This window comes from Equus asinus, chromosome 11 (assembly GCF_041296235.1).
Source record: "Equus asinus isolate D_3611 breed Donkey chromosome 11, EquAss-T2T_v2, whole genome shotgun sequence".
NCBI classification, from domain to species: domain Eukaryota; kingdom Metazoa; phylum Chordata; class Mammalia; order Perissodactyla; family Equidae; genus Equus; species Equus asinus.
Window position 1 is genome coordinate 16,494,738 of NC_091800.1, and position 17,914 is coordinate 16,512,651.

The 17,914-nt window shown below is 36.6% G+C and overlaps 1 protein-coding gene across 9 annotated transcripts in view; it reads left to right on the plus strand.

Moving 5' to 3' along the window:
- The window catches only part of NBEA (neurobeachin), a 680,233-nt gene that overhangs the window by 348,428 nt on the left and 313,891 nt on the right, over positions 1-17,914 (plus strand). For all 9 annotated transcript variants that reach the window (XM_070520525.1, XM_070520517.1, XM_070520519.1 and 6 more), the window contains one exon: positions 11,790-11,854. In XM_070520525.1, coding sequence (XP_070376626.1) covers positions 11,790-11,854 — 65 coding nt within the window. The remainder of the gene's footprint in view (positions 1-11,789; positions 11,855-17,914) is intronic.

The following is a 17,914-nucleotide window of genomic DNA, read 5'->3' on the forward strand; positions in this document are numbered from 1 at the left end:
ATATTCATAAGAATATTTATAATACAAAGTTGTGTTGAATTTATTTATGTAATTTAGTGATCCACTAAGATCCTGGGAAACCTCCTTATATTTGTCTTTTTATGATACACCAACTTTTATATTTAAAAATATTTATTTAAAAAAATATTTTAAAATATTTAAAAATAAATATATTTCCATATCGCTCAATGGTTTTTCTATGGTTCAGCCTCATATCAAGAATCTCTTTGAAGTGATTATTAATTATTCATTTCTTAGATTCAATTTTTCCTATACTGCTTTTAGTAAGATGTTCATAAAAATAAGCAATGAAAATGAAAAAAAGTACTTTGAATACTTGCATATACATTTTCATTAGTTTATTTTTTGCATACATTGAAAACGTTTCTTGTCTCTGTTTTTCTCTCTACTTAGTATTTTTTTACTTCGGTCCTTGTACTTAATATTAATAACTTCTTTAACTTATTGCACAGAATGTATAAGCAGGCCAGTTATAATGAACACTCGTTATGAAAATTTTTGAGGAACATGCCTACTTCTTTCGTGGCAGTTAATGATAAGTAGACTCTAAGGATATAGGAAGTGAAAAATCAGTTCTGGAGTTCCAGAAGACTTAAAATCTCATTTTAACCACCCATTTTACCTTGAAATATTTTCCATATTTTCAGAGATTTTGACATGGATTGAGTCTCTAAAAACATTAAATTGGTTTAATTAGTAATATACAAAGCAAAAGGGAATGAGAAATGTGCATTGAGCTGACATAGAGGAGGAAAAACTGATGGGGAAAAAAGTCAGGTCCTGGGTCTGAGATTTCTGCTAGGTCATCTAACTACCATAAAGTGATTGTGAAGAGAACATAGGGATTTCATTGTCATCCTTCTGGAACCTATTTGTCTTCAAAGTGTTTAGTTTCAAAGAGTCCTTAACTTGATATCCAGTTCTCTGAAAAAGTCCTTCATCTTGAGGAAATTTTATGCATCCATGTAGAAGAGTTAAAAAATTGTGACAAAACTGTCTAAAGACTTGCGAGCTCTCTGCAGGCTTTCAAACCCAGTTGAGTATGTTTCCTCATGAAGATGAAAATTTGGTGCCTATGTTTAATTTACACCTTTTCTTATGGCTGTTGAATTTCTTTAGTAGTGGAGTAAGTGAATGTGTGTGTGTTTTCTCAAGTGGCAAAGACTTTCTGGAATGATTTGTAGATAAGATTTTAAAATCCACTTTTTTTCTGTCATTACCAAGGGATTGTCTTTGTTGAAATGACAATAAATTATCCCCTTATATACATTCTCATGTATCCATTTTCCTTGTTTTAGGTAATTCTCTAATTCTACACGTCAGAGAGATTGTTAGAGAGCTAGGACTGTGATTGAAGTCTCCTCTCCTTGTCCAGCTATGTCCCACTTGTTAATTCTCAGCATTGTTTATACCTCAGCGACCACGAGAGACTCGGGTCTTCCTCTGTGCCATGTACTTTTTCTTGTCACAACGTTTTACATATCTCCCCTTTCAGTATTTTACCTAATTATTCTTTTGAAACTCCTAGAATAGTAATTTGCATTTAAGAAATAGTTTTTGAAATGCAAAAACAAATATGTGTCAGTGTAAAAGAATATAATCATTGCCCAACCTAATTTGTTACTCACATTTTTTTTACACATTCATTATAAGTTGACACTTGTAGTCTTACAAAAATACCATTTATGGGAATGAAATATCATTTCAGAGCTGAAAATGACCTTAGGAATGGCCTTATTTTAGAAATGTGGAGACCTCAGTAATTATTTTGTAAATTATGATATAATTGTGATGCAATAGTATGCTATTTTGCAACTGAGTAGAAGGAAGTTTAAATAACTGAACAGTTTGAAGAAACATTTACACATCACTTAACCAATGAATTACTTCATGCCGGCAAGTTGGATACTTTGAGAAGTGTACGTGTACAGTGTTGTTAAGAGGGAGAAATGCCCTAAGTCAGTGGGTCTCAACGCTAACTTCCCATCAGAATCATTTGGGAAACTTTAAAATAATACCAATCCCTGGGCCCTCTCCTTACAATTATTCTGATACGATTGGTACTTTTTAACAACTCCCCTGTTGATTCTTTCGGTCAGCCAGAGTTGAGGACCACAGATATAAGCAATACCTTAGATTTGGGAGGATTAAATTTAGTTCAACAACAAAAATACATTGAGAATGTACAGTATGTCAGACACTTGCTACTTACTAGGTATGCATAGTTAAGTAAAACAAGATCGTTCCTTTCAGTGAGGAGTTTATGATCTAGTGGGGAGACGTGTAAGTAAATCACTGTAAAATGTAAATAATTGTGTTTCTCAGGACTGTTTTGTGATTAATAAAAGTAACCAAATGTTGAGAAAATGATGATTTAGGCTTGATCCCATTTCCTGTTTCCAAAGTTTTAAAATTATTTCTTTTACATACTTTAAGATTTATTACTTTGCCAGTATAAACTCTTTTTTTAAATTTTTTTTTTTAAGATTGGCACCTGAGATAACATCTGTTGCCAATCTTTTTTTTTTTCCTTCTTCTTCTTCTCCCCGAAGCCCCCCAGTACATAGTTGTATATTCTAGACCTGCATATACAGGACCTTCTGGTTGTGCTGTGTGGAATGCTACCTCAGCATGGCCTGGTGAGCAGTGTCATGTCCGCATCCAGGATCCAAACCCACGAAACCCTGGACCGCCGAAGTGGAGTGTACGAACTTAACCACTCGCCCCGCGCAGGACCCTCACCATAAACTCGTTACACTACTGCCCTTTTCCATAGGAGTAAGGCCTAAAAATCCAAGTATAGCTTGGGATAACCAGAGCAGAATATGCCATTTGTTATACTTTTCCCATAGGGTACTTTTTCCTTGACATTCCATTTTTTCCCTTACATTAAGCATTTTTGTATTCTATGCAATATTGTGTACCGTATTTTACTGAGGGTGTAGAGCGATTGGATTTTTCAGCTAAAGATGCCCTCAAATTGATTATTTACGCAACTTTTACAACTGTCATTCAGAAGTCATGAAACAAGCTTTAAAAACCATATTCAGGGGCCGGGCCCAGTGGGGTAGTGGTTAAGTTTACGCACTCCACTTTGGCGGCCTGGGGTTCGAGGTTCAGATCCAGGGTGTGTACCTACACACCACTCATCAAGCCAAGCTTGGCAGCATCCCACATACAAAATAGAGGAAGATGGCACAGGTGTTAACTCAGTGAAACTCTTCCTCAAGCAAAAAGAGGAAGATTGGCACCTGGTGCCAATCGTAAAAAAACAAAAAAAAATGTAGAAAAAAGTTTATTTTGGCAAAGTAATAAATCTTAAAGCATGTAAAAGAAATAATTTAAAACGCTCAATGCCAATCTTCCTCACCAAAAAGGAAAAAAAAAGGAAAAACCCACATTCAATCCTGACATTTTCTGAGAGGGGAAAATATACTTTATAGGTGAGGAATATTTATTGTCCCTTTTTCTCTTATTTAGTATTTTTTTAAGTAGTTGAAAGAAATAAACTTGTGTTTTCCTCATTGTCTTATGAGATCTGTTTGTTTAAAATTCACCAAAACAATGAGAGACTAAATTAAGTCTCATGCTAAATCCCAGAAAACAGCTGATGGAAACTTATCTTTAAAATTTCTAGTTTTAGTGCTACTTATATGGCTCAAGTCATTACTTCTCATCTCTTCCATTGAAGCAGCCCCCTAGGATGCAGTGGATAGTAGAGTGGGGTTAAAGGTGTGACAGACTGTATATATAGCCCATGCACCCACGGGAGCACGAACATTCTATGCCCTTATGTTTTAAAATACATACTTTACTATATTATTCTTATAGTAGTAAAAATTTTGAATTAAATTGCTTGATGTTTTTTTCTCTCAGATGCCGGGGGATGAATATGTGTATCCTGGTATTTAGTGTGTCTCCTGCCTGAGACTTTTTTTATCTCATACTACAATTTGAAAAATAGAAACTTTAAACCAGCTTTCTTAGACGATAGGTAATATTTTTGTAACCTTACACATTGTTAGTATTAGTTATTGTAGTTAACAGAAGTCATACTTGATAAATTGAAATTATGCAAATAGGTTAGTATAGTTGATGGGGAATTTTGACAACCTTCAAAAACTGAATTATACTCTCTGACATTAAGTGGAATCCACTTTGGCCCTTACGTAGGTCCAGGCCTGCAGAACTGCTCTTGTCCTCCCAGCCATATCACGTTAGTGCATAACCCATAGGGTTCTATGGTAGAGAAGAAAATATTCATCTTTGGCAAGAAAATAACTGATAGAACCTAGAAAAAAAGGTACTGGGAGTATATTTTTAAAATTTTGTACAGAAGGATTTATTTTCTTTGTTTTCCAGCTAATGTCACTAAACTAGAATTGAACTCTTACTGCCTTAATGCTGTAGTATAGTCACCATGAAAATTGCATCATCTATTTCTTCTGGCCCTACAGTTACCACAGATGAATAAAATATGGCTCTTCCTTCAAAGACACAGTACCTAAAATCTACTCGTATAATGTGCACGTGAAACACATAAAGAGTAAACTGAGGTTGTAGAGACATATGGAAAATACTATTAAGTAGCTAGTGTTAAACTCTTATGTTAGAAAATTGATAATTACACCTTATGTTGTTTTAAAATCTTATATCACGTGAGTATTTGATACTGCCTACGTCTGAAGAAAGAAGAGCAGGACACTTACAGGTGGCAGAAGAATGAGATATTTTTTGAGGAAGATTAGCCCTTAGCTAATATCTGCTGCCAATCCTCCTCTTTTTGCTGAGGAAGACTTGCCTTGACCTAACACCCGTGCCCATCTTCCTCTACTTTATATGTGGGATGCCTGCCACAGCATGGCTTGCCAAGCAGTGCCATGTCTGTACCCATGATCTGAACCGGCGAGCCCCAGGCCACCGAAAACGTACACACTTAACCGCTGAGCCACCAGGCCAGCCCTCTCATTCTCTATGGTCTACAACCATAGTCAAGGCTCTTCATCCTAAAAACTGTGAACCTATCTTTCCCTCAGCCTCCTATCCTATTTTTTCTTAGCTTTCACCACAAAGTTGTTTGAAAGCCTCTATTCCAGTTACCACTTCTCTTTCTCAGTTCCCTTTCATTCATCGACCCAGGGCAATTGGACTTCCATCCACTGCATCCTAATCGCCAAATCTGGGACCTCTCCTGTGCCCTCATCATCCTGACCTTTCTGACGTGTAGGGAAATTAACAATGTAATAATACACAAGAAGAGTAATAGGTTTCTAATTCTTTTATATATATTTTTTATTTTTTTTAAAGATTGGCACCTGAGCTAACAACAGTTGCCGATCTTCTGGGTTTTTTTGTCCTGCTTTTTCTCTCCATTTCCCCCCATACATAGTTGTATATTTCAGTTGTGGTCCTTGTAACTGTGGCACGTGGGACGCTGCCTCAGCATGGCCTGACGTGTGCTGCCATGTCCGCGCCCAAGATCCGAACCAGAAAAACTCTGGGCCTGGGCCGCCCGAAGTGCAGCACGAGAATTTGACCACTCAGCCACGGGGCCGGCCCCCCTTATGTATTTTTTAAAAGCCTGAAAAACTTGGAGAATAAAATGAGAAAGTGACACAATCCCCCCATCACAAAAAGGTCCAAGAAAATTCTCTTGGGAAAGAAGACTTTCGCCTTCCTTTCTTATGTGAGCTGTTCTTTAGGTGAGAAACTCTGAGAAAAGAGCAACTCTGTAACTTCAGGGCTTCTGAGGAAGGTGTTGAAGTCGAATACAAAGCCTGTTGATAGTATTACATTGTCATCCAACACGTGCTGGAATTACATTGTCTGTATTCATAAAAACAATTCTGGAGGAAAAAAATGGATACATTGCAATGATGAATTTTCATTCAGAGTTTAATGTCTTCCATATTAAAAACCTCTCTGTAATATGATAAAATTAACTATTTCCTTCTTGGCAGTCTATTAGTCTGCATGCTGTGTGTCTCTTCTGATTCTTCACAGAAACTGTGTTCACTTTACAGTAGTTCCGTAAGTCTAACACTGTTCTAAAAGTAAAACATTTGTTTTTAAAGGAGTTTAAAAATTTGTGTACATAGTTTAAAAGCATATAAGAATAACAACAACAAAATCATACATCTGGTTCATTTCTGAGACACAGTTGAGGCTGCCACTTTGCCCTCTTTTAGCTGTTTCCTATGTTATTGACCAGTATTTTCTAAATAACATTGTTGTACCAATGTTCTTGGTTTTTCAATTTATACATTTTGACTTTATTATAGCATTTCATTCTTATAACACTGAGACAACACCCTACTAAAAAATAAGGGGAATGGACCTGAAGCTCTGCTCTGAGTTGTTCTGTCCTGACCATAAAGCTTTGCTCACTTCGTTGCAAAGGAATTTCCATCACAGCTTTCTGATCCAATTAAAGAGATCAAGCAAAAAAGAAAGGGGTAAGGGGAATCCCTGCTTTTCCCAGCATTTGCCCACTCTTGATATATTACAATTTTCAAGTGCATCAATCTTCCTTGTAAATATCATTTGTATCTGAACAATCTGCCATTTTCTTCCTTAAACAACCTTTTTTTTCCTGGAATTAATGGCCTCTTTGCTCTTTATTTGTTGGCTAAGTTTTCTATATGCCTATCACTAAATTTTCCCCAAACTTTCCAATTGAACTAAAAACTTGCTGTAAATATAGTGCACATGCGGTATTCTCTCAGTTCCTGCTTAACAACAGAACGGTTTGCTGAACAGCCCCTGCTTAACAAAACAATAGTCTTTGTACTTCCAATCACCTTTATTTGGAGAGTTCCCATTCCCTCTCTCCTGTTTCAGATCCATTGTTTCTTAGATCTGTGTCTAGCTCTTCTGATTTCTTCCCTTAGAGAACTGTTTAGGATTGTGCACATGTATTTGGTTCTTTCCCACCTCTTGCACTCCATTGCTCCAGTGAGCTGAGGCTTGGTTATGTGACTTTCTTTGACCAGGGAAGTATGAGAAGTGTTACTTCTGGGCAGAAGCTACCAGAGACGGTAAACCCATTCTCTCTTCCCTCCACCTTGGTTGCTGACAGTGTTGTAAACAATGCCTGCGTTGTTGGTCTGGCTTCTGGAGTGAGGGTGATGATGACGCCCAGCAGAACCCAGGCAATGGGCATGAACTCGAGCAAGAAATACACCTTTGTTTTTTAAGTCCCTGAGATTTGGGGGCTGTCACAACATAATCTTGTCTCTCCTGTTTTGCTGTTTAGGAGTTTAGTGTCATTCTGATTCATGATTCTTTGTATTAACTTACTTTTTTTCCTGTTAGCCTTTTGCTTAACTCTGGTGTTCTAAAGTTTTATAATGTGCCTTGCTGGGGGTTTTATGTCATATATTTAATTCCTGGGAAAATTTTTAAACTTCTTTGCTAATTTCCTCTCTTCTATGTTCCCTACACACTTTCTATAATTCCTAACTCAAAGGGTCTTGGCCTTTCAATAGAAGATCCTTCAATTTCCTTATCTCTTTTGTTTTTGTTGCATATCTTTATCTTTTTGTTGCATCTCATCTTTTTTTCTATTATCTAGGAGATATCCTCAACTTTTTTTAAGCCTTTTATTATGTTTGCAATATGTTCACATATCTCAACTGTACAGATGTTTTTTCTGTTTCTTTACTATCTCTCATTTTCCAGGTTTACTTTTCTTGTTGTATTTTTATTGTTTGTTTATTTGTTATTTTTATTTATTATTTGTTATTGTTGTTTATTCGTTATTTCTTGTTTATTTTATTGTTCCTGTTATCCCTTTTCTACTTTTGGTCTATGTCTTTCACATCAGATTTGCAACAGGACTTTAGGTAATAACTTCAAAATCGGTATTAGTAGGTCAGGCACTAGCTCTTGTGCCAGCTCTAGCACCAGCTCTCGAGCTTCATACAACTCTGGAATTTACTCCAGCTGCAGAGCTAAAGCCAGTGCCAGCTCTGGAACTAGAAGTAGCTCCAGAACCAGCTCCAGAATTAGAGCCAGCTCCAGAGACAGAGGCAATTCCATCATTAACTGTAGCACCAGCTCCAACAGCAGCTCCAGAGCTAGGGTCAATTCCAGAACCAGTCCTAGCAGCAGCTCTGGATCTCCAGCCAGCTTCTGCATTAGCTTCAGAGATAGAGCTAGGGCCAGCTACATAGCTACAGCCAACTCCAGCATGAGCTCTTGTACCAGCTCCAGACTTAGTACCAGCTCCATAGCTGGTGTCAGCTCCACATCTGGAGTCATTCCCATCACTAATTCTCACACCAGGTCTGGCACCAGTGCCAGAGTTAAGTCATGTCAGCCCAGACTACAGCCAATTCAACAACAGTTTCTGCACCATGTCTGAGCCACAACCAGCTTTGGTACAGGCTCCAGAAGAGCTAGTGCCAACTCCTGCACCATATCCAACACCAGAGACAGAGTCAGCTCTAGGGCCAACTCCAGCGCCAGTTCCACAGCTAGAGCCAAAACCAGCTGTAGCACCAGCTCCTGAGCTCCTGAGCTACAGGCAGTGCCAGCTCCAGTGCTGAAGATTTCCTTCCCCTCTCTTGGAGTGGCATCTTTTGTCTTTTTTGTAGTTTTGCTTTTTTTTTAAAGGTTGGCACCTGAGCTAACTTCTGTTGCCAATCTTCTTTTTTTCTTCTTCTTCTTCTCCCCAAAGCTCCCCAGTACATAGTTGTGTATTGTTAGTTGCAGGTCCTTCTGGTTGTGCTGTGTGGGATGCTATCTCACCATGGCCTGATGAGCGGTGCCATGTCTGCGACCAGGATCCCAACCGGCAAAACCCTGGGTCACTGAAGTGAAGTGCATGGACTTAAGCCCTTGGCCGTGGGGCCAGCCCCTGTAGTTGGGTTGTATGTTTCATATACTTTGTGGTTGAGTACATTTTATCTTTTACAATTCACATACAATAAAATTTAAATCTTTTTATTTTTTGCCATCTGTTGCCAATCTTCCACTTTTTGCTTGAGGAAGATTGTCGCTGAGCTAACGTCTGTGCCCATCTTCCTCTATTTTTATGTGGGATTCCACCACAGCATGGTTTGACAAGCGGTGCTAGGTCCACACCCAGGATGGGAACCTGTGAACCCCGGGCCACTGAAGCAGCGCGCACAAACTTAACCATTATGCCAGTAGGTCAGCCCCAAAATTTAAATTCTTAATTAAAAAAAGAGAGTGATATTAGTGATTAAAGGGTCTTCTATCTTTTTTATTTCCTAGCCAATGTATGGAAATGGATTATTTTCTTTTGAATAATGCTATAATATTTGGCTACTTTTCTTAAATTTTGGTAGGTCTTTCCTTGTCCCTGTTAACTGCATCTTTTTATAATCTTAAAAGTGTGAATGCTTCCCAAGATTCAGCCCAGATCTTTTGTTCCCCTTTCTGCTTATTCTTCTTTGGAGACTTTCGCCTGATGCTGTGCCTTAATCAATATTTCTATGCAAATAATCCCAAATTCTACATTCCTTTTTGATATACCATCATCACTCTAAATCCAACAAATATAAACTGAAGACAGCCTTATGATTTTCCCCAAATGTGTACCTTTCTTGAATATTTTTATAATAATATTACCATTCTCCCTATCATGCATGTTAAAAACCTAATAGCTCCTATTTGACTCCAATCTTCTACTTTAGCCCTTAAATATAGTTTCTCATCCAGTCTTGGCATCTCTTCTTTGTAATGTCTCTTAATTTCATTTCCCTACTCAAAATACTGGTGTAGGCTCCTGTTGCCTCTCCTCTGGAAATACATGAAAAACAATTTCCTACTATTTCCTCTTGCTCAAAAATGACAATTACTCTTCTAAGACATTAATGTCTTGAATGAAGTCTTGTGGTTATACACTTTCATTGGCTTGTTCATCCTTTAAATGCTAGTATTCTTAGCTTAGCTCAGACTTATTTCTACTGTTTCTTTATCAAAGATTGAAAATTAGCATCTCATAGGCTGAAGGCAGCTTACAGATATTTTTTGTTTGATATGAACAGTTTTTAAAACATATTACTCTGGGATGGTTTAGACAGTATAATTTGGAGTGTTTATGTAATACCTGAGTATGTATTTTGTGAAGTATCTTCTTGAAAATCCTATCCATATCAGAAGTTTATACTGATGAAAGAACTTTGGTATACAAACAGTGTCATAAAGAAAATGACGTTTGAGAAGTTGTAAGAATTTATTCTTCAGAGTGGCATGGTTCTTCTTGCAACAGAATTGGTTTTCTCTTTTAAGTTAATGTCTCAATAAATGTAAGTCTCCTGAGAAATTTGCATATTTTGTGGATTGTGGTTTGCAATAAATATAGGATATCTGATAGGAATGTGCAAAATATCTAAGAGGATGGTAGTAAGTCACTTTGTTAAAATGTAGGAAAAAGAGTTCCCTATAATTGTTTTCAACAGAAATGATTTGAAAGTGTAAATAAGCTCTGTAAAATCCCATAGCAATCTTGTCATTTGGATAAATTTTATTTAAAGGTTATGGTAGCTGGAAAACAATGACTTCACTGAAGACAGAGAGGCCTTTATAAGATCATTACTGTCCCCAGGCTACCACATCTTTTTCCCCAAGTTCTTGATTCTCTCTCCTGGGACATGTAGATTCATCATTTGTTCTTCTATAATTCTCCACAAATTTACTTGGAACAGGGAATATTTACACACCAATTACCCACTTTGGGGACCACATTTATTCCCAGCATGTGTGCAGTGCTTTAAAAGGGGAGGTGATCAGGACTAGAATGACGGGTTGACATGGAGACTGTATTTTTGTGAGCTGAAGTTGTGGGCAGGCAGCTGACCCCCTCTGTGCGGCGAACACTTTCTGAGTAGGAATATTATGTAGGAAAAGTTTAATGTGAGTGACATGAGAAAGCAACAAGGTTTTTTTATGAAACTATATTAGGGAAGTATTTATTTATAGAACTATTGAAAGGAATATAATTTTCAATTTTAAAAATTACAATTAATAGCTATATAAAAAAGCTAAAATGTTGAAATCACTAGAAAAAAACAAAAACCAAAAAAAAAAAATTGTTCAAAGCATACTCTAAATATGCCATTGGAAGAGTATAAAATAAGCAGTATACTGTTCTAGTCTAGCAATCACTTATATTCATAATGATGAGACTGTGGAACTGCGAGATTCATGCATATGTTCTAATGTAAATCAGCAAAGAGAGATTACATTTGACTATAGTTTTAATATCTTTTCTTTTTTTAACAAATTTCAAAAGAATTTATTTGTAGCATTTTTTTCTATGTAGTTTTCAGTCATTTGGACTGCACATGTAACTAGAACATTTCATTTCCAAATCTATCCAAATATGTTGTTTATATTTTTAATTTTCGTTTTACAATCTCATTGACAAATCTCTATATTAGGGGCTAAGGTTTTCTATCACAGGTGTTTCTAGTCTGTACACCTACATTACTAGTCATCTGGTCTCTTTTGGAAGGAAACATTGTGGTGAGAGCCCTCTGTACCTGTGACTTTTCATCTCAGTCTGCATCATGCCTGAAACTTGCGAGGAATGCAAAAGCACCTTCTAAACTAAGTAACCAGGGCTACTTCTTAAAATTAGGTTTCTTACAAAATAGCGTTTGTTAAAAATCTTGTAAAAAGATTTAGAAATGATATCATGTGGAAGTTATTAACAACATCAACATGAGCCTCAAACCAGATGTTACTTTCATTTAGATGTTCATTTTTCTTATACTTGGTTTGGTTTTTCCTTTTAGGAATGGCAAAATTCTATTCAGAAGAATGCAGGACTTGCATTTATTGAACTCATCAATGAAGGAAGGTAATTAATTTTACAATTTTTAGACAACTAGTCAGTGTACATTTTGTTTCACGGGGCGACTGCTCTTTCCTACATCTGTTCCAAAAAAATATGTAAGAAAATATATTTTAGTTAAATAATTTATCACCCAGGTACTTAAACTTTAAATGAAGAAAGTTTAAAGTGTTAAAAATTTATTTTGGGGAGGAAAAAAAGCATGTATGAAGTAAAAGGACAAACTTTGTAAGGTTTTCGTGAGATTTGAGCCACATAATACTGAGTAGTAAAGTTGTTTTACACAGATCAAGTGAACCCAATCTGCACTCCCATCTGCCACTCCATCTGTTTTCAGAGCCGTGCTCAGTGTTTATTCCCTCAGCCTAGCTCAGTTCAGGGGAAAGAGTTTTGTCTGAACATGTCAAGCTCTCTGGTATCCAACTGAAAATGTGAAGGATGTTAAAGATAGGAACTATAGCAATCTAGTTAGAAATTTATATATACCATTGTTAAAATGATGCTGTAAGTAAATTATTTTTGAGCCCATGATTGTATCTATCACTTCATGATAAACAGTTGTTCATTGTGATATTTCTAAAACTTTATTGGCAGTGGATACATTAAGACAGATGTAACTGTAATCATTTGTATCCATTTTGACATCCTTTACAACTTGAGTTTCTTGTGTGATACAGTGTTTTCTTTGGAAAATAATGAATGAATATTTGACACAATCTATTTATGTATTTGAAACCAGATTTAATTAAATTGATAAGGAAATAATACTTACTGTATATAAAATTATCTTTATCAAGGGAGGTGTCATGAAAGAATATTCTGTAAGATATTCTTTGAAAATTAGTTTATGTATGGTATAGGAACCCATTTTTTAAAAAAATTAACAAATTCAGTTTAGTGTTATTGGTTTTTTTCATCAATGTAGTATGTTCTGAGAAATAACCTGTTTTTATAACAATTCATCTTACTGTATATTTCTTATTTAGATACTCCATGACTAAATTATTTTTAGTCATAATAATACAACTCTAAAAATTAAAATAAATTTTGCCTTCACTACAAAGCAAAACATGCAGGAAAATACCAGTTTTCTCTTATAACAAATAATTTTACATAGTAATAACACTCTAGTTCTTATAAAATTTTATTGTGATAAGAATTGCTAATTATTATTTATCTTCAGGTCATTAAAAAGTAGAAGAAAACTTTTGCTTAGGCTACTCATGGTCATATCAATTATAGAAATCTCTCAATTCACCTACCTGCTCATTTTGCTAGTTTGTTTCAACTGTGAAGCAAAAAACCAAAAATATCTTATCAGCAGTAACTCTCTGAAGAGTTAATAGAATTGAACCTCTAACACTGTGATTGTAGTTATTGTCTTAGAACAGGAGAAGGGTGGAAAATTTTCTTGTTTAGTGGTTAGAGTTTGGGGTTTATTCTGTTTTGTTTTAGGAAAGGAGTTGGAATTATAGAAAGTAGTTATATATTTTATTTAAATTTTAATCCATGAAAACCTCCAAAATGCTCACCATGATATTCATTGTGCCATTCTAGATTTGTATTACCATTTTTCCTATCAATTGTTCCTCCAATAAAAATGATTTTGGAACAAAAATTGAAACATAGCTAGCTGTAAACATACAAGAACAGATCATGTATACATTAATATAGCAAAATGTCTATACAGCATATACTGCATACAAAACACTATTATGGGATCTGGGAGAGAAGTGAGTAAGACAAACATGCTTCTGATTTTTTGGGGGAAAGACAAACACTGGACTAGCACATACAGTAATATAAGGGTGCCATCATAGAAGTGGTTAACATTAATGTAAGCATAAGGCAGAGCATTTAACCTAGTCTAGAATGGTTCATTCTCCAAGTGGTGGGGTTATCAGGGTATTCAAAAAGTGTATCTAAGGAGATCCAATACAATGGAACAAAGATAGTCTTCTTGGCAAAAAGTGCTGGAATAACTGGCCATATACATGCAAGAATATGAATCTAGACACAGACCTTACACCCTTGACAAAAATCAACTCAAAGTGGATAACAGACCTAAATGTAAAATGCAAAACTATAAAACTCATAGAAGGTAACATCAGAGAAAATCTAGATGACCTTGGATTTGGTGATGACTCTTTAGATACGATACCAAAGGCATGATTCATGAAAGAAAGATTTGATAAGCTGGACTTCATTAAAATTAAAAGCTTCTTCTTTATGGAAGACAATCTCAAGAGAATGAGAAGACCAGCCACAGACTGGGAGAAAATACTTGCAAAAGATATGTCTGAAGTAGGACTGTTATCTAAAATATGCAAAGAACTCTTAAAACTCAACAGTATGAAGACAAGCAACTTGGTTAGAAAATGGGGCAAAGACCTTAGCAGAAACCTCACCAGAGAAGATAAACAGATGGCAAATAAGCATACAGAAAGATGCTTCACATCACGTGTCATCACGGAAATGCAAAGTAAAACAACAATGAGATACCACTACATATCTATTAAAATGGCCAAAATCTAGAACAGTGACAATACCAAATGCTGGCAAAGATGTAGAGCAAAAGGAACTCTCATTCTTTACTGATGGGAATGTAGAAGGGTACAGCCACGTTGAAAGACAGGTTGGCGATTTCTTACAAAACTAAACATACTCTTACCATACGATTCAAAAATCATGCTCCTTGCTATCTAGCCAAAGGAGTTCAAAACTTATGTCCTCATAAAAACCTGCATACGGATGTTTATAGCCACTTTATTTATAATTGCCAAAACTTGGAAGCAACCAAGATGTCCCTCAGTTGATGAGTGGATAAATAAACACCCATTTATTTAGATTATACCTCCACACAATGGAATATATATTATTCAGTGCTAAAAAGAAATGGGCTATCAAGCCATGAAAAGACATGCAGGGACCTTAATTGCATGTTACTAAATGAAAGAAGCTAATGTGAAAAGGCTACATACTGTATGATTCTAACCATATGACATTCTGGAAAAGGCAAAACCATGGAGTCAATGAAAAGATCAGTGGGTGCCAAGAACTGGTTGAGGAAGGGAAGGTTGAATAGGTGGAGCACAGAAGAATTTAAGGGCAGTGAATCTAGTCTGTATGATGCTATAATAGTGGATAAATGTCATTATACAGTTGTCCAAATCCATAGACTATACAACACCAAGAGTGAAGCCTAGTGTAAACTATGGGCTTTGGTTGATAATACTGTATTAACGTAGTTTCATTATTTGTAACAATTGTACCATTCTGGTGGGGGATGGTGATAATGGAGGAGGTGATGTGAGGGGAACCTAAAACTGCTCTAAAAATTGTCTTAAAAAAAAAAATGGAAGAGGTTCAAAAAAGAAAAATGTGTGTCCAAACAGAATGCCATCTTAAGTGAGAACTGAGAGATGATTAGGACATAGCTAGGTAAAAGAAAAAAAAAATGAGAATAAAATTCTGGGCCCAGGGAATACTGTAGTGCAATACCCTAGAGGCACAAAATAGCAAGACGTGTTGCTGAAGAGCCATTTTCTGTCAGCCAACAGCTATCTATGTGCATGCTGTGTGCCAGCCACATAGAGACAAGGGTCATCCCTTTATGGCTGGGGTCATTGGCAAGGGCCATGCATGAAGGGGTTTCTGAGCTGTGCTAAGGGTGTGGGGTGTAATTCAAGAGGTTTAGTCATAATCTTCAGTGTGGCAAATGGATCAGGGCCTCAAGACTGGAACAGAGATAACAATCTGAAGTTTCAGTAATCCTATTGAAGATGATGATGTCATTGACTGACTAATAGTGGCTATGAGGATGAAGAAGTAGACAAATTTGAAGTATCTTTTGGAAATTAAATCTATAAAATTGCTTATTAGATGGTAAGAAGGGAAAGAAGGAATCACAGATTACTTGATTTCTGGCCGGGTGGTTTATAGTATAAGTACAGTTTACTTAGAGCAATACAGAAGGAGGAACATGGGTTGGGTGAGAGATGTTTTCACTTTTGGTTACACTGAATTTGTAGTGACTGTGAAATGTCCAAGTGGAAATGTTGAATGGGCTTCTTGGAATTTGGGTCTCTAGCTCTCCAAAGAGACAGCTGAAGTGGAGATCTGTAGGTTTAGGTGTCCTCAGCTTGTATGTGGTGAATGGTAGAAAAGAATACAGACGTAACGCTCAGAGAGAGCGTGTAGAATGATCAGAGAACCTGGGGCCTAGCCTTTACTGCCGTTTCTCCTGGGAATCCTCTTTCCTCACATCTTCACATGACTGGTTTCCCATCATTCAGGAATCAGTTTACATGTCACCCTCTCAGGGAGGTTCCCTAGTGACCTTATTGAGTTATCACACTTCCATCACATGACTCTGTTTTGACATTTAATAACATCATCTCTAATTATCTTCTTTGTTTATGTCTGTCTTACCCACTAAAATGTACTTTCCTTAAGAACTCATGTTTTATTCGCTGTCGTATTTGTTGATATATCCCTTGGTTTCTGGAATACACCTAGCACGTAGTTCACAATCAGAAATATTTATTGAAGGACTGAAGAAAAGAATGGTGAGTAGAATCTTTGAGAAGGAGTGAACAGTCAACGAAAAAATTTTTAAGTTAGGATTAAAGAGACCATTGACTCAGTGACAAGAGGGTCATGTTGATTTTGTCCAAACTTACACTGAATTGAGTAAGTGCTTGTGTGCTAAAGATGCTGGATGTAGACCCAGACCCTGCCCTAATAGAGCTTACAATCTACTGGGGATAAGAGTCTTAGATTAAGTAATTACTGATGTAATGAATCTGGCAAAGGGCAAGTAGAGGGTAGTATGGGAGCAGATGATTGAGACAGTAACCTTTGAGAAAGTGGTGATTTCACTAGAGTACCCATGGGGACAGGAGTTAGGTTGTTTTGAGTGAGGAGTGAGGGGGAGATGAGTATAGACAAGAAGTACACACAACTATGAGAAGTTTGGCCAAGAAGGGGAAAGATAGGGTGGTTGGTGGAGGTGGATAGGGTTTTTAATTTTTCTGGGGGTTTGAGGATGTTTTTAGAAGGAAGGCCTGGAGTATTTCTAAATGCTGATGGAAAGAAACCAATATAGTTGGAAGGAAAGAAGTAAAGTTTCTACTCTATTGAAAGAGTAAAGTCTGTGAGAGATGGGGAAACTGAAGTACAGGCATTGGCCTTTTGTGGAAGAGCACTGAGAAAGGATGAAGGCAATTAAATTGGTGGCAGGATTCAGGGGCTTTCTTTCATGATGCTCTATTTTCTCTATGAAGTGGCAGGTGGGGCCATTTAGTGAGAAGGAAGGAAATTTGGGGAGGTGGGTGAGAAGATCGGAGAATATTGAAAAGTACACTGTAGAGAAACAGGGGAGAGAAAAGACTACAGAAACCTGGAGGCTCGCCAGAATGTTTAGGGGACCTGATTGAAGTTGCTGTCTTTGATTTTGTGATGTTTTCCCCAGCAGTCCACAGCACAAAGAAAATGGCATTCGCTTTTGGACATTCACTTCTCTTCAGTGAAAATAATCTCTTCACTGAGCACTAACCCCTCCCCATCCCTAATCCAGATTAAGTGCCTTCCTGTGTTCTCCTAGCACCTTCCATTTTCCCCTGGTTTGTACTTCTCATTCCATGGTGTTAGGGCCTGTTTATTAGTAGTCTATTTTTTATGGCTGTTTCCATGGTGCCTATTATAATACGGAGCATATGTGTACTATTTGTACTGAGTTCAAATACCGTTTCTCTTTCTGATAAACTCTTAGACTCTAGGCACATAACAATCTCCCTCTGACATTATTTCACATCTGTAGAGTAGTGTAATACCTTTCATGCCTAGTTTCTCTGAAGATTGAAAATAATATATGTAACATTTATTACAACTGCTGCAAGATAGGCACTTAAAACATGGAAGTATTTTTTTGTTGTTGTTATTACATATAATGTGTATTCAGAATTTTGCTGACTCCCACCTTTAGTTTGGTTCATTTTTTTTCAGTTTAGGCCTTTATCTTTCATAAGTTTGAACTGGGAGTTCCAGATCAAAAAAATATGTATT